Genomic DNA, 19,102 nt, shown 5'->3' with positions numbered 1-19,102 from the left:
TGTAGAAGAGACATGAGGAAGAGGGGACACATGTTGATGTAGGAGAGACATGAAGAAGAGGGGACACCTGTTGATGTGAAGAGACATGGAGAAGAGGGGGACACATGTTGATGTAGGAGGAGACATGAGAAGAGGGGACACATGTTGATGTAGAGGAAGACATGGAGAAGAGGGGACACATGTTGATGTAGAGGAGAGACATGGAGAAGAGGGGACACATGTTTGATGTAGAGAGAATGGAGAAGAGGGGACACATGTTGATGTAGAAGAGAGATGAGGAGAGGAGAGGGGACCCATGTTGTGATGTAGAGAGAGATGAACACATGTTGATGTAGAGAGGGGACACATGTTGATGTAGAAGAGACATGAGGAAGAGGGGACACATGTTGATGTAGAAGAGAGATGGAGAAGAGGGGACACATGTTGATGTAGAAGAGAGATGAGGAAGAGGGGACACATGTTGATGCAGAAGAGACATGAACAAGACATCTTATATTTCAGTAGACAGAAGGATACGTGGCAGAGGATGAGCGTCATGGCGAGCAGGATGTAGCCCACGATGGTCGTGATTAATCCCTCAAAGTGGGAGGCTTGGACCTGAAGAAAAGGGAAGTCAAGAAATCACAGATCAAGAGACATGATAGTGATAAGATAGTGAAAAGTTGATGAGAGCAGTTTCTTACATATTCCTCGAAGCCGAGACCCACAACAGAAAAGTGCCCGATGTGGTAAGGACAAAACGCTGAATGAGGGGAATAAGAAAACATCTTTTAAATTGAGGTATTTAAAATAGGAAAGACAAAAGCAATCAAGCGGCACTATTCCTATATATAGAGACAGTAGTATCACAAAAAGGATCAGGAACATAATCGTACAGTAATTCATTTTTACATTCGAGTTGTTTTACTCATTGATGACAGTTTATACATACATCTGGCACTTTGTAATGTATTCATATTTTTCGTTGTGTTAATGATAATAAGTGTATGATAAATCTTTGTTTCAGTCTACTCACCGAAGACCAGGATGAAGAGTGTGTTCAGAGAAACCACCCAAAAAACATGCTCCTACAAGAGAAATAACGACTTTATGCACTCGTCATACAAACGTGTATAAAACATACTGACTATTAGGAATGTGAACCTTACCAGAAACACCAGAGAGCCATCCAGGCCAAGCATCTAAGAGGGGAGCAGAGAGATATTTAGGGTCATAGATGTATAACACAAAAATAAAAGTTGTAAATTGAGTATTATGAGTTACCCTCTCCCAGGTGAGCTCCTCCGCCGCTCGGTCCCACTCCAACGCATTCCAGTTCATATCATCTACAGAGAAATACAATCAAGATGAATACAGAGCTGCAACAATACGGGAACCATGATTGTGTTTGACTGGCCAAATGTTCCAAGCAACAACAAAGTAAAACAATACTTAAGAGCAATGTTGCCATGACATTATTTATGCTCTTCCAGGGACATTTGTTTGCGAAACAGCCTGTGAGTGTTTTTCTGCATTCATTTGACCCCCCCCCCCCCCCCCCAGCTAGACTGATGCGTAACACAATCACAATCCATTATCCGCCTGTTTTGCCTAGCTGCAAAGTCAGTTCATTAACACGGAAAAACAAATGAGTGGGATATGAGAGCTACGGGGCGCAATATGACACATCGTTACATCTCCTTGAATGAATGATATGCTTTTATGCCAGTAGCAGCGTTTCTGCTTGTGTTTGTCAAGTGCATTTCCATAAACCCTGTGGTTTGATGTTGCAAAAAGACAAAACCCTTTGGATAATTCATGGCAATCTTTGCCATTTAATTTGGTTAATTAACTGCACTGCTTGTCAAGTGTTATTTTATTATGTAAAGTAAGGCATTTCAGCATATCTCCATAAAACCTGACCAATAGAATATAGTCTTTAATGGTCTCACATGCAGAGCACACAGTGAAATGTGTGCTCTGCTTTTAACCCATCCTAGAACCAGGAGTCTAGCACTAGGAGCAGTGGGCAGCTATTGTACAGCGCCCGGGGAGCAATGGGAGTGAGGGGGGGAAGGGGAGTGTCCGGTGCCTTGCTCAAGGGCACCACGGCAGGGCAGGAGGTGAACTGGGACCTCTCCAAGTAGCAGTCCACACTCCATATTTAGGTCTGTTCTGGGACTTGAACCGGCGACCCTACGGCTCACAGTCCAAGCCCCTACTGACTGAGCCGCTGCCGGACAAGTAGAACATATTGAAAATCGTGGTGGACAGACAGACTGTGTTCTTTAACATAATCAATGTGTGTGTTTATGCTATTCCGTATCTCAAAATGAATTCTATTCATACACTTATTTATACAGCCTGACAGCTCCTGAGTAGAGAAATGAGCTTAACCCTAAAGTAGTTTCTCTATCAGATAAGATAGGACTGTATTTATCCCGAAGGGAATTCTTGTGCCAGAGTTACAAGAATACAATAAACACAGCAGCATAATAATAAAACTGTACACAGATTCCAACCTTGTGCTCCATTATTGGGGTCTGCATCTTCAGCTGCTGCCCCCTCCTCTTCCTCCAGCTCGGGGTCCTCCACCTGGTCTGGAGGAACATCAGGGGGCTCGGGCTCGGCCTGGTCCTGCGCTGGAGGATCAGCGGGAGCCGGCTGGGCTGCAGGGGGCTCATCAGCTGCTCCCTGCCCCGCAACGGGAGCCTGACGTGGGGGGGGGGGGGGAGAGGGTGCTCGGCTTTAACATGGCGGGATCTTTGAGTGTGTGTAGACTTTATTGAAAATACATCTGATAAATGTATCGTTTTATCGTTTTATCGTGTGGTTGAGAAATGGTATGTCAGGTAAGAATGAATCCCATCAGTTATTAAAAGTGTTGGAGTAAATGTATCATTACGTCTCATTTAAGTATATAACTTTCTTCTCTGGTTTGATTTGTTCTAGTTTGACATCTAGCTACTTAATATTCACTTCCCTAGAACAGACAGAAGGCTCTCTCTTCGCCCATTGTTAGGATTGATATCAGGTTTGTAATTACCATGTATGCACATTTCAACCATCTGGCCAACACTTCCTGTCATCTTTCTGAGACCTTCCCCCCTCTGTGTGTGTTTTGAGTGATTGTATTTTCTGTTGTACGTGGTCAGATCTTGGCACTAATTGCTCGTGCAGGACTGACCTTTCCAGCTGGGAATGCGATTGATTCTGTTAAATAAATGCTATAACTCTTTATTAAATAACACAACTTTGATTTAAAGGTGAGGTAGGTAAGTTTGAGAAACCGGCTCGAGATACACTTTGTTATATTCCATGGAATGCTCTTAACATCCCGATAGCAATGAATATCTGAAGTGCTTTGACAATAAATCCATACAAAAATTCATCTGTGGAAGCCGTGGTACTGTAAAAAGCACGACCAACTGATCTCGTGCCCTCATTGGTCATGTGCACGTTCGTGTGTGTTGGAGGAGGGGCTCTGTAAGGAAGTGGCAGATTTGTTCCGGCTGTGTATTTTCAAATTCTAGCGCACTCGAGCTGGTTTCTCCAAAATTACCTACCCCACCTTTAAGCTTGTATATTTGTTCTTTTCTTACAAGAAGGTGATTAAGTGTAGAATTTCCACCACAGAAAGTACCTCATTGGCCTGTCCGGCGGCATGAGGCGGAGGCATCTGGTGCTGCTCTAACCACTGCGGAGCTCCACCGTGGACGATCTGCTCCCGGAGCCACACCAGGCTGATGAACGCACACAGCGTGCAGGTGACCACGAAGCAGCCCTGTAGACAGTCTGCTAGCAGGTTCTCTCTGCAGGAGCACACACAGAAACACTTTAAGAAACATTCAAAGACACTTTAGTAGTGTTGTAGGAGAATAGTCACTCACGTGGAGAGCATGTCCAGCGGCAGTGTCAAAAGAGAGCTCACAGAGCCGGTAAACAGACACTTGTAGATTCGACCTGAGACAAAGAAAAGATCATAACAATTGTGTGATTTGCACATTTGGAAGACATTTAAATCTGCATTAAAAATAAGGTAGAGAGCTTCAGATATCAACTGATTATAATGCTGTCTCTCTCCCTATCTGTCTCTCTCTCTCCTATCTGTCTCTCTGTCTGTCTCTCTCTATCTCTCTCTCTCTCTCTCTCTGTGTCCGTCCCTCTCTCTGTCCCTCTCTCTTTCCCTCTCCCTATCTCTGTCTGTCTCTCTCTGTCCCTCTCCCTATCTCTCTCTCTCTGTCTGTCTCTCTGTCCGTCCCTCTCTCTGTCCCTCTCTCTTTCCCTCTCCCTATCTCTGTCTGTCTCTCTCTGTCTGTCTCTCTGTCCGTCCCTCTCTCTGTCCCTCTCTCTTTCCCTCTCCCTATCTCTGTCTGTCTCTCTCTGTCCCTCTCTCTGTCCCTCTCCCTATCTCTGTCTGTCTCTCTCTGTCTGTCTCTCTCTCTGTCCCTCTCTCTTTCCCTCTCCCTATCTCTGTGTCTCTCTCTCTCTCTCTGTCTGTCTCTCTCTCTCTCTCGTTTACTTGTTATTATTATTTGTATTTTCTTCTTTTTTCCATGGGTCTTTAATCCAATTAGGGCTGCACGGTATTGAAAAAAACTGACATCGCGATTTCCCCCCCCCCCTGCGGTATATAGTGCGGTTTTTTTAACCTGTTAAGCCCCAAAGTCCCGGCGGGTACTTAGGGTTTTTTTTTCACGACAGTGTCTCAGGGGATCTTAATATTTAAGAACCTATTAATGTGTTATACCAGATTAACGGAAATAATCTCAGCTAACTGACGATACAAACCATTTTATACCAAAACAAAACACAAGTCTCATAAGAAGCATCTAAATGACCCCTGAGCGAAAAATGCTTAACGCACTTTGGCACAGAACTCAAGATAAAAGTACCCTTATTACTTATCATAGCTGCACATACAAGATATCCGATTAAAGCTGAGGTTCCACAGATTATTTAGGTATATAGTATCATCACTGAGTGATCTGAACTCGGACAGGGGAAGCAAACACAGACATCACAACACGTACCTTTACGGAGCTTCGACGGGAGATGTCTCACCGTAGCTGTCAATCTGATCAAAAGACGTGTTCAATGGCATTAAAACGAGAAAGAAAAAACGCGGCTGAATCGGTTAATCCATAGGTTTTTAACGTCTCTGTATAAAAAATGATTTAATTTATAATCCATAATTCCATTTTTATGTAAATATCGCAGAGCAAAAGTTAGCTGCTAATGGTAGCCACCAGAGTGGCTGCTGCTTCCGGTCTTGGCTATGCGGAAGTCCAGCGCAGTCTAACACACACACATTACCAAATAAGGAGTGAGAGTGACGCGTAGCCAAAACCGGAAGCTGCATACACTCTGGTGGCTACCATTAGCAGCTAACTGTTGTGCTCCGATTTTTACATAAAAATGGAATTATGGATTATAAACAATTGCTTCAAAGCCACAGATACATTATCAACCTATGGATCAACCGATTCAGCCGCATTTTTTCTTTCTCGTTTTAATGCCATTGAACACGTCTTTTGATCAGATTGACAGCTACGGTGAGACGATCTCCCGTAAAAGCTCCGTAAAAGGTACGTGTTGTGATGTCTGTGTTTGCTTCCCCTGTCACGAGATCGGATCGCTTAGATACTATACTTAAATAATCTGTGGAGTCTCAGCTTTAATCGGATATATTGTATGTGCAGTTTCGATAAGTAATAAGGGTATTTTTATTTTGAATTCTGTGCTAAAGTGCGTAAACATTTTTTTTTTAAATGAATAATACCGCGGTTATCGCCATGACACGGTATATCGTTCAGCCCTAAATCCAATTGTATACTGAACTATATGTGGTTTTGTACGTTTATAAAGCTTTCATTGTGATATTTATTAGTGAAATGTTTGATCCTATTCATCTGTGTCTCCTTAAGATAATAAAACACAACTGAAGCGAGTTCTTATCAAGAGTAAAGGAGGCAATCACCATGACCTTGAGTACACACACACTGTTTATATTTTCTCTGTGTGTGTGTGTGTGTGTGTGTGTGTGTGTGTGTGTGTGTGTGTGTGTGTGTGTGTGCTACTTACATGCAGTGAGAGGAACCACCCCGAGCCAAGCGAAGGCCACCAGTGTATAATGGAACCAGTATCGGATGGCCGTGCCCACGCTGGTCAGCAGCCCGGCACAGATGTCCTGGATGGGCAGACGTGAGGGCATGTCCGGGGAGTAGACTGACGAGGAGCAGACAGGGACAGAGTGAACCAGAACGTTTCATTCATATTTACATGTTGATACAAAAAGAACTACATGGCCCCATCTGGGAGGCTTGTTTAGGACACTTTGGGCTGTGTGATATATTCAAATGGCGACCCATCAAGGCCACGACTACTCACTTGGTGTAAAAGCAAATCGGTGCTTGCATAATTCACAGTACTCCTTCCTGCTGTGCTTCAGCCACTGGACCAAACTGTAAAGCAACATTGAGTCAGAAGTAGAACACGATAAAACATGATTGAGATCAATAGTAATGGAGAACTACTGCAGAGCACAGATCAATAGAAACAACCAGAGTCTGGGATGTCAACATTGTGAGTCTGTAGTATTGACCTGAGATAATCGGATATGATGTGATGAAAACACTGACTCAGAGCACTTAACGTTTTAGTCATTCCATCTCTGATGAACATGGAAAGGTATCAATTATTTCTGAGCTGATTTGCACTTTTTGTCGCCCATAATAACTTGTTGTGACCATGACTCGAGGATTACCATCTGGGTTACAGTCATTACAACAGCTGACTCCAACACATATGACAGCATTAAAGACAGAACAGGGTTAAAGGTCATCCACACCAATACCTGTAACTTTAAAAAATAAATATAGCATTTTAAAAAATCAGTCCAGCTTTAATTAAAGAGTCCAAACGCTACAACAGTGAGGATTCATTGAACAATAATGGGATTACAATTGGATAGAAACACTGACAGCCAATCAAATAACATCAAAAAAGGAAATAAAGTCAAGCCTACTTCTTCAGTCAACAACATATCTATCTCTTGCTGCATCCGTGGTGCTGCGCCAAAGCTGTTTTGGATTCTCTTTTTTCATAACCTTATCTTAATTATTCTCTTGCCCAACGTACAGCAGCAACAGTCATCGATATCTATTTTTGGGACACAGCTGGAGAGGACTGCGTGTTTGGCGCGATTGTTTACTGAACAGAACATTATTCATCATTCATTGTGGATGCTTACATCATTGTATTTACAGTTGTGTTTAAAAGTTCTCGGTGCAGACAAACAGCTGTTCATGTTTCCACTCTGATGCTCAAACATTCACAAGGTTTGACACCAGGAGTCAGCTCCCCAAGACCAAACCCAATTATACTTTGCAAGTGTTTTAATGCAGTTTGTTCCGTTCAGAAATAAGTTGTACGGTGATCAGTATCATAGGACCACAACAGATGCTCATCTGTGAGAAACTGGCCTTGATGAAGCAGATGATCAGCTAAAAAAAACATACACCAGAAGAAACTGCTAATACCTAAAAGTTATTTTGGGTTTGAGCAAATCTTTTTTAAATGAGTAAGAAGGACATAAGATAAAGGGTAGCTGCAGCCCGCGTATAGTCAGCACAACTACACAATTCATACACAATAGACTGTTGTTCTAAACTTTGTGGGGTGGATGCAAACTAAAACACACTGACGTTCAACAATCAGCACAGAACAATCCAGGCCTGGCCTCTGCCTGGGGCTTTCCCTCACCTGCCCCTCTATAACCAGTGATATTCACACATAGAAACAGCACGCTCTTCAAAATACCTGCAGGGGGCTCGTATCGTTTTCACCCTGCAAATCCCACACAAAGGGGGAGTAATGTGGGACATAAAGAAGCTGAACACACTTACCATTCCTGGTGGATAAACTTGATACTGCCAGTGCAGACACAAGGGTGGTAGAGGGGTTTGTCGGGGGTCCCCTCAGAGCGGCACACGCGACAAATATCCGCTGCACACACACAAAACAAGAGTTAGTTTCAAGCATTTTATTATCATATGAACAACAACTAGAGTGAAGCACAACACTTAATTCAGGACGGTTTATTTGGCGCGTACTGGGCCTTTAACACACATTGAGCATTAGCCATTTGCACTGTAGTCTAATGTTCTTTTTATTATCGTTAGAAATGAATCTGATGATTATTTAGAACAAAGCAGAAGCTCAGAACAGCAATATCTGCCTTTTTATCTATTCAAAATAAAAATAAGTTTGTGATCTTTTTTCTGTCTATCAATGTATCGTTGCAGCTGTAGTCCATTTTGTTATTTCAAATAAATCCCAATAAATGGTTCAGTCTAAAATGTAAAATGAAAGTAATGAATTTATGTCTGTAGATGTAAACACTAATTTAGTACATTTCTATAAGCATGAAAAGTAATATATGCAATGTAAACACACTGTAATGTAATGAATGTATATTCAAATTGTGAATTGTATATATGTATTGAGGTGTTCAGTTTGTAAAACAGTGAATATACAGAATTAAACAGGTCTAATTGTGTCAGGACTCGGAGTGCGACAGGCTGATGCGACAGAGAGTAAAGGGACTGAGTTCATATGCAGGTTTCTTTCAGGACTCTGATATTCAGATAAGCTGCTAACTTTGCATACATCTAGTTCCACTGGCTTGTCATCAATATGGTCACATACATATGGTTACACACCATAACAATATGATGCATTACATGAATGCACAATATACAACGTGTTCCTTTTAACAATCCAAATCCAGCACACCATGTTGCACATTTCTCCACCTCTTTTTAAATCTGCACAGCTCCCAGCTCAACTTTGAATTTAGTATTTGTAATTTGTTGTTGATTCTGATACATCACGAAACTGATGACATCCCCAGTTTCGTCTAGTCCTTTCTACAATCTCAATTATACTGTTGCTTTACCCTGCATTTTGTGCATTCAAAACATCAGTCATTTCGCTGATTTAACCTGAACCACTACAGCATATTAAGCTATGCTATTCGGCTAAGTGAACCACTAGCAGGCCAAGCTACTCTACGAAGCTAACCACAGTAACCCCCCCCTCCCCCCCTTCTGGGAAGCATTGAAAAGCAACACTTTACAGTCCTTTACCTTCTTCTGCAGTGTCCATGATGTTCGCTAGGTTTCTTCCAGGAGTAACTTGTGAGGAGAACCCATCCACGACAGAGCTAGCGTGTAGCTTGATCAAGCTAACAAGACGAGAGAATATGACGGATTCATTGACAAATAAAATGGTTTCCCCACAGACTTAACACCAGGGATTTCCTCCTGTGTCTCCCTTCCCATCCAGTCGGTGTCTGCTAAACTAACGCTGGTATCTTAACGGTGTATTTGTATTTATTGTATAAAATAAACGTTACATCCTCCGCTCAACTGACAGTTTTTTAAACGGCTAGCTGAGCTGGCTAACGCACGCGCTAACGTCACGTCTCCTGTCACAACAGTCTGACTTACAGCAATTTTACGACAGCGAAACCATAACAACAGTCAGGTGGGTAGTAAACGGTTCTATATAAATAAACTCTATACATGTGTAAGGGGAGATACTACAAGTGAATGGGGAAGAGAACAACTATATTAACCTATGCATATCACCATTTAACGTGGCACTAAATGAGGATGTGACATGTCAACAAAGCATCTGTAAATACCTTCGGATTACAATACAGCTTTATTTGTAAAGCACAGACAAATAAAAACAATACAATAATCACACAACTCAGCTCACAAACCATTAAATAAGTAAAAATACAATTAAAAAGGTAAAAACACAAATAAACAAGAATACAAATAATATATATATTTATCACAAAACATGTATGTATTGTGATAGTCCTACATGTTGTACCCAATACAGGTTAATTAAAAACAAATATATATACAATATATATACAATACAATATATACAAAAATAATATTCTTTTATAAATCAAATATCCCTTAAAGTTGAACAGCGACATCTGCAGGATATTAGTTGAAGCAACAACGTGTAACTTTTGTATAAGCATGGCACAAAATATACAGCAATGTATAAGAGCACCAGGGGCGGATTTAGAAAAATATGCATGGGGTGGCAAGAGGGTGGCAGGAGAATTTCAGGGGTGGCATCCCCTGGCAGAAGTATATGCTGATTTAATCACAGTCATATCAATCAATGTTAACTTGGAAAGCCACAATATTGATATTTTAACTCAATAACATTAGGTGACATTATTGTGGCACATCAGTAAAGCCTTACATATAAGGTGGCAGACATCATTTAATGAATTTTAACTGAACAATAATTGAATGAGTTTGTTTCACTCTTAGACCAGCAGGGGTACCAAATCTATGCAGACTGCTGCAATAAGTATATTAATTAACTGTCTCGTCGATGTTTGTCTAAATTAATATGATATTAGCTGTCAATCACTGTTATGATTCACATATTCAGTGTTATTATTAAATAAACTATATTTTTTGGAGGAGTTAATGATGAATGTTCCTCAAGATGCTTGCTCACCCTCCTTCAAAATTTGAAAGACAAGTAATTACTATCATATATAAAAAGAATCAAAAGAACAGTTCAGCGCCCCACAACTTCATTGCAAACAGTTACAACCTTGACTTTACATCAGAAAGAACAAACATTAAAGAAGTGAATAACTGCATCAGTTAGGGTTAAAAAACGTGTATTCAGCTAAAACATCGCTGCAGTTATCCAGTGGAAGGTCCTTACCTGCTGGCCTAGTTAAATCAAAGTGGTTACTTTCTTTTGGCTGGGCAGTGTAGTTTTACACACCGTCTTATTTAACTTTCTCAGGACTTGAAACTGTTTTTTGGGGGCAGACCCCCACAAAGAAGAAAAATATATTTACACACGTAAGGTCATCATCTTAACAGTTTATTATTCTCATCGACTCATCCGTGAGCAGAGCATCAAGTTGGCTATTACAGCTGAATGTGGCGATTACCATCTTGTTCAGCAAAACGCCTCACAAACTTATTAAGATTTAAAGCTTTAGTGCGTTTTGATTCAATGCTGAGTACAGCCAAACTTGACAGGCTCTTCTCTGTCATTGTAGACCGCAATCAGTGGCGGCTCCAGAGTATTTGTGTTGGGTAATCTATGATAGGGCTAACCCATACAGCGGTGGGGCTCAAGTTAGTATTTGCAATGTAATTACATACACGCTCCCCTTGACAGTGAAACGCCACGCGTGAGGTTTAGATTATTTCCCTGTCTCAATCCAAATTGAACTGTATGAAATAAAAAGCCACATTTGTCTTGTAGTAAATAAAAAGGGCGACCTGGAGCCAATCCTGCAATTTCCCCACAGGTGAAAGAGTTGACATGCTGAAAACCCAACCCCTGCAGGGGGGTCTGGGGGGATTCTCCCCCAAGAGATTTTTTGAAATACTAACATAAAATACACATTCTGGTACTCTCTTGAGAAGAAAAATAAATACATCTATTACTACACCACATGTTTAAAAAAATGAATGCCATTTTAGTTTTTTGTTACTTTGTTCTGAAAGCTGAACCTGCTGCTCCTCACAGAGAGAAGAGGGAAGAGGCTGTGAATGACTTTACATTGTGGATAAGGGTGGATAGCCCCCATTGTTCTGTGTCAAAATGAAAGACAGCCCACACACCTATCAATCATCAAACCGTGGGGTCTTATTTCATTACGTGTTGATTTCTATCAACACGTAATGTTGTATCGATGTATCGGGACTTCCTGCAACAACATCACGCCGTTATCGTGATTCTGATTGGCCAGAAGACATTATCAAAGATGTTCTATTGAGAAGACCATCACTAGGTGACAAAAGTTTTCAAAACCGTTTCTAGTCTTCGGTATTTCCAGACAAGTGGCTACTGAAATCAATCTTACTAACTGCTGTCTGTGCAATTTACTCCGCGCGAGTTGGCGGACTTTATTTTGCTTACCTTAACATCATTTTTCATGGTGGGGCTAAGCCATTTCTTGGTATGGCTGTAGCCTACCCCAGCCATACCCTGGCGCCGCCACTGACCGCAAATACCTCATTCCTTCCGTCTACTTGGATCCGAAATGCTTCTTGTTTTGCGCTGTCCCCCGTTCAGATGAAATCGTCGCCAATCATATTTCCACGCTCGTTCCAGGGCCGGGGGAGGGGTTACAAGGCTCACGTCTTGTGCTGCATTCACTTGCACTCGGACATTAGAGATTTTCTCTCATAAATGTCCGATGAGCCACAACTTTTTTTTCAAAACAAAGCTGCCAACTGGGGTGGCAGCTGGGGTGGCAAGGCATTTTTCTGAGGTGGCAGCTGCCACCCCGTGCCACCCTGTAGAACCGCCACTGAAGAGCACTAACACATATAATACATCTAATAGATTATACAGATAGTGCACAGCCAAAAAGGAATACTCAATGAATATACAAATGCACGATTCATATTTACATTAAGCCCATTAGCATTCAAATATATTCAACTATATGAAGCCTGTTCTTGGTGAAAGGGTGTATAAATAATATTAAGGTTAAAGTTTCCCTTTTTTTATTTACATGCTATAATTCATAAAAATAAAAATAAATCAAATGTATTAGAGTGCTTTTCCAGATGCTCAAAGCGCTTTACATGACATATTACACATATTTTTTTCCCCTTAAACTGTGGGTTTTATCTGGAAGTTTTTCCTTGTACGATGTGAGGGTCTAAGGATAGAGGGTGTCGTTTTTCTCATACTGATATTCTGAACAATCTGTGCTGTTGTATTTGCTGTAAAGTGTCTCTACTGTAGGCTATTTTTAATATATGTACAGCACTTTGGCTCGACCAAAAATCGTTTATAAATGTGCTATATAAATAAAACTTGATTTGATTAGACATGTATCAGTTATTACTGGACAATACCCACCGGAGCAAATTAGGTTATTAATTAACAAGCAGTTGTATTGATTTGATCGAGTCAAATCCTACCAATTAAAATATTTGGACATATTCAGTCACAAAAGTTGCACTAATATGCATCGTGCTAAAGAATATCAGAAGTAACATAGTGGTTTCTAGTGGGCCCATATCAGGATGAAGTTGTGGGTTAGATGTTTAAAGCGCCTGTCTAGTAAACAGTAGGTCATGGGTTTGAATCGCAGCGGAGCCTTTTGGGAGGAGGGTCTCAGGGAAACCATGAAATAATAATACACAATAAGACTTATTAGGTTATTTCCCTGTGCTTGAAATAAACAGTCTACGCTTCATACTCAACCCTACAACAGGCCTCCTTTCTTGAGTTAAGAACTAATTATAACTAGGGTTGCAAAGGCGGAACATTTCTGGTAAGTTCCAGGAAATTTCCAGTAAATTTCCATGGGAAGTTAAGCTGGGGAATTTTGGAAATATTCCAAAATGGAAACTTTCCATGGGATTTATGGGAATTGATGGGAACTAACTGGGAATTGAGGGTAATGTAATCGAATTGTATCATATCCAAGCATAAATATAAACATTTTGTTTTGTCATGTGGAGGTGGTGAACAGTATACAAGTTCCTGAGAGTGCACTTGAACAATAAACTGCTGGTCAGACAACACGGATGCTCTCTTCAGGAAGGGACAGAGCAAGCTGTTCTTCCTGGCTCAGGTCATTCAATGTGTGCACAAGGCTGCTGTAGATGTTCTACCAGTCTGTGGTGGCCTCTTCTTTGCCGTGGTGTGCTGGGGTGGAAACTAGGGTTGCAAAGGGGTGGATCATTTCTGGTAAATTTCCATGGGAAGTTAAGCTGGGGAATTTTGGAAATGTTCGATGCAAAATTAAACATGACATTTCAACAGATCTTATTTTTTATTTATTTTTATTTTTTGTAAGTAGAATAGAACAAGTTTTAATTATTGTATTGACCAATTATTTGTTTCATTGAAGAACGAAAACAGGAATGTTGAGTTAAATATTACTCATCGCCCCCAACCCCACTCATTAAAAAATGAACAAAAATGCACCCCCCATCCAAAAAACCCCACAAAGTCCCATTCAAAATGTTAAATGAAAAGAGCCCCTCTCCCTCCACAAAGTCCCATTCAAAATGTTAAATGAAAAGAGCCCCTCTCCCTCCAACATGTTCCATTAAATATGCAAATCTTCCTTCAGGCAACCCTCTGCATTTTGGCTAAACCCTTTCAGTCAACGGGCTCTTCCTGGGCCTCATCAACATCACACTCTGAGTCTTCCTCTGCAGTGTCACTGTCCAGCCTTGTTGAGGATGGCTCTGTGTCCGGCTCAAAGAGCCTTAGGTTTGCCCGAATGCCAACCAGTTTTTCCACTCTCACATTTGTGAGCCTGTTGCGAACCTTTGTGTGGTCTCAATAGCCATGCGGTAAGCAGTGTGCTATGGCATGGATATTCAAGTGTACTTGAATGGCATCTGTTTGTTTTAGTCAAGATTATGCTAAAATGTACTTTCCCCAACTATATTTAAGTTCCCTATGAAGAGCCAACCTTCCATTTAGAAAATTCCCAGTTAATTCCCATGGAAAGTTTCCATCTTTGAAAATTCCCGGAATGTTGCAACCTGGAAACACAAACACAAGGGACACTGGCAGGCTGAACAAGCTCGTGAGGAAGGCTAGCTCTGTAGTTGGAGTACAATTGGACAATATGGAGGAGGTGGCAGAGGGGAGGACGAGGAGGAAGCTCGACAGTATCCTAGAGAACCCCTCCCACCCACTCCATGCAGAGCTAGAGAAGATGAGGAGTACGTTCAGCCACAGACTCATCCCTCCACGACACAGCACCAAGCGCCTCGGACAGTCCTTTGTGCCGGTAGCTATCAGGCTACACAACAAGGGGTCAATAATGTGAAACTATTACTGGACATAAATACACACTGTTTCCACAACCCATGTTAATATATCTAATATGTAATGTAAATGTATATATGTCCATTTACACTTTAACTCATTTCGTGCTTCATAGTTTATATGACCAAATATGTATATATGCTGACATTTATTTGTATTCTTATTTTTTATTCATTTCTTATTTCATAGTTTTTTTATTATTATTATTTGAATTTTTATCTTGATTTTATTTTGTATTGTATTAATCTGTGTGAATCTGTGCTGTCCTGTTTTTCACCCTTGCTGTTGCTGCTTGAACAACAGCATTTCCCCACGGGGATTAATAAAGGTCCGTTTGACCTTATCTTATCTTATAAGAAAACATCCATGCAAAATGATACAATTAAAAAACATGACATTTCAACAGATTTATTTGTAAGTAGAACAGAACAAGTTTTTATTATTTTATTGAAATATTACTCATCCCCCCCAACCCCACTCATTAAAAAATGAACAAAAATGCACCCCCATTCAAAAACCCCACAAAGTCCCATTCAAAATGTTAAATGAAAACAGCCCCTCTCCCTCCAACATGTCCCATTAAACATGCACATCTTCCTTCAGGCGATCCTCTGCATTTTGGCTAAACCCTTTCAGTCAACGGGCTCTTCCTGGGCCTCATCAACATCCAACTCTGAGTCGTCCTCTTCAGTGTCACTGTCCAGCCTGGTTGAGGATGGCTCTGTGTCCGGCTCAAAGAGCCTTAGGTTTGCCCGAATGCCAACCAGTTTTTCCACTCTCACATTTGTGAGCCTGTTGCGAACCTTTGTGTGTGTGTTCCCAAACAGTGACCAGTTGCGCTCGGAGGCGGCTGATGATGGTGGGATTTGGAGGATGATGGAGGCTACAGGTGCAAGGGCCTCAGATCCACAAAGTCCCTTCCACCAGGTGGCTGCAGATATGTGCTGGCATGACTGCCAGATTCCATCCCCTTCCCAAAGGCCTTGCTTTGTTCGATACTTTGCCAAACTGCCTAGAACTTTGCCTTTATCAAGACCCAGGTGGTCAGACATGGCTGTAATGACCCTGTAGGCACCGTTAATCTCTTCCCCAGAAAGTATGCCCATGTCATATTTTGGGTCCAGCATGTACGCTGCTGCATGCACCGGCTTCATGCAGAACTCCCGCCGCTTTTCCAATGACTTTACCACAGCAGTTTCCTCTGCTTTCAGTAGTAGGGAAGTGGGCAGGACCGTCTGGATTTCTTCTTTGAGTTCTGCAAAAAGACACTGGACATCCGATAAGATGGCACCATCACCCTCTATCATCGCTATTGCTGCTTCAATTGGTTTGAGGATTTTCAGACTGCTCGACACTCCTTCCCAGAACACATCATCTAACATGCCTGCAGTCTGGGATATGGCCATCTCTTGCAGAGACTCCTTTCCCTCCAGAAGGCTATCATACATGATGACAACGCCACCCCATCGTGTGATGCTGGGGAGCTTCAGTGTAGTACTCATGTTATTTTCCTTTTGCTTTGACAGATACGTAGCTGAAGCTACTTGTTTGCCCTTCATATATTTCACAATTTGCTTCGCTCTCTTGTACAGAGTGTCCATTGTTTTCAGTGCCATTATATCTTTGAGGAGAAGATTGAGTGTATGGGCAGCACAGCCAATAGTTGTTATATGAGGGTAGGTCTCCTCCACATGTGCCCAGGCAACCTTCATGTTGGCTGCATTGTCAGTGACCAGTGCAAAAACCTTCTCTGGTCCAAGGTCATTGATGATCACTTTCAGCTCATCAGCAATGTATTGGCCTGTGTGTCTGTTGTCCTTTGTGTCTACACTCTTGTAGAATACAGGTTGAGGAGTGGTGACAATGTAGTTGATAATTCCTTGTCCCCGGATATTTGACCATCCATCAGAGATGACTGAAATACAGTCTGCTTTGTCAATGGTTTGCTTGACCTTTGTTTGCACTCTGTTGAACTCTTCATCCAGCAAATTAGTAGACAGCGCATGTCTGGTTGGGGGGGTGTATGCTGGTTGGAGAACATTCAAAAACCTCTTCCAGTACACATTGGATGGCAGCATCAGGGGTGAGCCAGTTGCATAGACTGCACGAGCGAAACACTCATCTGCTTTTCTCTGGATGTGTTCATCCATAAAATCAAAGAATCCTCTGATGCCAGAGGGACCAGGAGCTGATGAGAGAGTATCTGACTCTGATACAGCTGAAACAGATTCATTTCCCCCTGGAGTGGAACTCCTGTCTGCTGCATGTTTTGGGCCTTGGGGAATCTGTATGCACTTTGCAATATGCTGCTGCATTTTTGTGGCATTCTTCACATATGTCTTATCACAATATTTACACATATACACAGACCTTCCTTGAACATTAGCTGGTGTGAAATGTCTCCACACATCGGATAGCGCACGTGGCATTTGTCTGTAAAATAAGACAACAGCTTGTAAGAATACTAATGCAATGGCATAAACAGATATATACATAGTTAGGCTAGCTAAACAACTGGAATGATCTTCAAAATATCTTGCAGGAGGCAGAAAAAAACAGCATCACATTTGAGGTAGCTAGCATCGTTATAAGAGTGCCTCATAGATGGTAAATGAAATGATGCTATGGCTTATTTAGCATCTAACTTATCAGCTAGCAATCTAACTAGAATCAAGGCCCGGGGGCCAAATCCGGCCCGCGACTTCATTTGATGTGGCCCCGCAAGAGCTTGCAAAGAATATAATACGTTTATTATACGGTTACATGCCACTTTACAAAAGCAGGTTGCCCATAAACTACATGTCCCACAATGCATCTCGTTTTGTGACATGCGCACTGAAGAGACTTGCAATTATTTGCCCTGGACTTCTGCTTTCATTCAGACGTAGTTAATTACCAGTGTTGGGTGTAACGCGTTACAAAAGTAACGGAGTTACAGTAATGTATTACTTTTTGCTGTAACGAAGTAATGTAACGCATTACGACATTTGGGTAATATACTACCCGTTACAATTCTCAGTAACGCAGTTACAACTCATGTTAAAACGAAATGAAATGGTGTTTTGTTTTTAAGAATTCACTAACATCGCGAGACATTCCGACACCAGAGAAAAAGTGTGCGGGTAGATTAGTAAACCTGGTGTTTACGTAATCAGTCAGGCTGATCTTAATGAGCCTGAACTGGGTGTTCCGTTCCCCATGACCAAGTCGCTGCACATTATCCCGCTTATTACACGGCCAGATACTAAACAAACTAAGGAATCGACTCCCAATATAAATTGAAATTATTTTATTGACTTAAAATGATTTCTTCCGCTAAGAAAAAAAAAACTCCGTTCCAACTTCCACAACGGAACTGAGACAACAACAACAACTTTACGGCAGCACTGTCCAACATGTTCATAGTTTCTGATCCACTAACAAGTCCTTAAACACTGCAGAGCCCATACCGTGTTCCTGTTAGTGTTTACTTATTGTCTGTCTTCTTCTGTTCATTTATCTGACGTCCAGCGCTCCGTCTTTTACTTTCTCTTTTACTTTCTCTTTCTTGATTCTCCTTAACATAATTGACCAATCAGAATCGAGTATTCAACTAAGCCTTAAGGGCACACAGTTGCTGCACTAAACTACATTTTAGCATTTAAAATACCTAGCTATTCTTTTGCGGTTATTTTGGTGAAAGTAACTCTAAAGTAATTTAAAAGTAGTGTAACTCATTACATTTCAGAGACAGTATTATTGTAATGTAACAGTAATAAGTAATATGTAATGTATTACATTTTGGAAGTAACTTGCCCGACACTGTTAATTACTAAGTTATTATCCTATCCGATAATAATCCAATTCAGAGGCAATAATGTAATATAATACATTATTTTATGTATTATATATTTATATAGTTACAACCGGCCCTTTAAGGGTGTAACTTTGGTTTGAGAAGTGGGGGGGACACAAAACAGGGGTTCCTCCTTCTTCCTAGTCTGCATTCTTTCTTTTTATTTATGCATATTTTACCAATCACTCCCCTTTTAAACTGTGTTTTTAATTGTTTACTGACATTGGAATGATTTATTAACTTATTTTGAACAACTATATTAAATAGATGGAGATATTTGTTTACATAGATGACCAAACCGTTTGAGACCCACTGAGATAATTTAGACTAACGTTTACAATCTAATCGCTCAGAGTCCTTTACCTCACCTACACTGACGTTATCTCAGCCTCTCAGTCCGACAGGAGA

General features: G+C 41.2%; 2 protein-coding genes across 6 annotated transcripts in view; both read right to left on the bottom strand.

Annotated features, from left to right (window-relative positions):
* LOC117559836 (E3 ubiquitin-protein ligase MARCHF6) overlaps window positions 1-9,624 on the bottom strand; it is a 29,719-nt gene extending 20,095 nt beyond the window's left edge. Inside the window, exons 1-12 of one of the 4 annotated variants that reach the window (XM_034236535.1) lie at window positions 9,129-9,624; window positions 7,887-7,986; window positions 6,370-6,443; window positions 6,064-6,207; window positions 3,870-3,942; window positions 3,623-3,791; window positions 2,502-2,691; window positions 1,264-1,325; window positions 1,149-1,181; window positions 1,016-1,067; window positions 684-742; window positions 517-597 (exon numbers count right to left, since the gene is read on the bottom strand). In XM_034236535.1, coding sequence (XP_034092426.1) covers window positions 517-597; window positions 684-742; window positions 1,016-1,067; window positions 1,149-1,181; window positions 1,264-1,325; window positions 2,502-2,691; window positions 3,623-3,791; window positions 3,870-3,942; window positions 6,064-6,207; window positions 6,370-6,443; window positions 7,887-7,986; window positions 9,129-9,147 — 1,056 coding nt within the window. In that variant the 5' untranslated portion in view covers window positions 9,148-9,624. The remainder of the gene's footprint in view (window positions 1-516; window positions 598-683; window positions 743-1,015; window positions 1,068-1,148; window positions 1,182-1,263; window positions 1,326-2,501; window positions 2,692-3,622; window positions 3,792-3,869; window positions 3,943-6,063; window positions 6,208-6,369; window positions 6,444-7,886; window positions 7,987-9,128) is intronic. The other 3 variants (XM_034236536.1, XM_034236532.1, XM_034236534.1) reach the window with 3 other exon arrangements.
* A 4,449-nt stretch (window positions 9,625-14,073) lies between these two features.
* si:dkey-6e2.2 lies at window positions 14,074-18,371 on the bottom strand. Of its 2 annotated transcripts, none has more exons than XM_034236523.1 (2): window positions 15,663-17,567; window positions 14,074-14,349 (listed from the first exon to the last, which is right to left on the bottom strand). In XM_034236523.1, the coding sequence occupies exons 1-2, from the start codon at window positions 17,352-17,354 to the stop codon at window positions 14,179-14,181; spliced, it is 1,863 nt and encodes a 620-aa protein (XP_034092414.1). In that variant the 5' UTR covers window positions 17,355-17,567; the 3' UTR covers window positions 14,074-14,178. The 2 variants fall into 2 exon arrangements, with proteins under 2 accessions (XP_034092414.1, XP_034092415.1); XM_034236524.1 differs by lacking the exon at window positions 14,074-14,349 and adding an exon at window positions 18,309-18,371 and having other exon boundaries at window positions 15,329-17,292.
* Between the last annotated feature and the right edge of the window lie 731 nt (window positions 18,372-19,102).

This window comes from Gymnodraco acuticeps, unplaced genomic scaffold, assembly GCF_902827175.1.
Source record: "Gymnodraco acuticeps unplaced genomic scaffold, fGymAcu1.1, whole genome shotgun sequence".
Taxonomy (NCBI): domain Eukaryota; kingdom Metazoa; phylum Chordata; class Actinopteri; order Perciformes; family Bathydraconidae; genus Gymnodraco; species Gymnodraco acuticeps.
The sequence above is the reverse complement of the archived record's forward strand: the minus strand, read 5'-3'. Positions and strand labels throughout refer to the sequence as shown.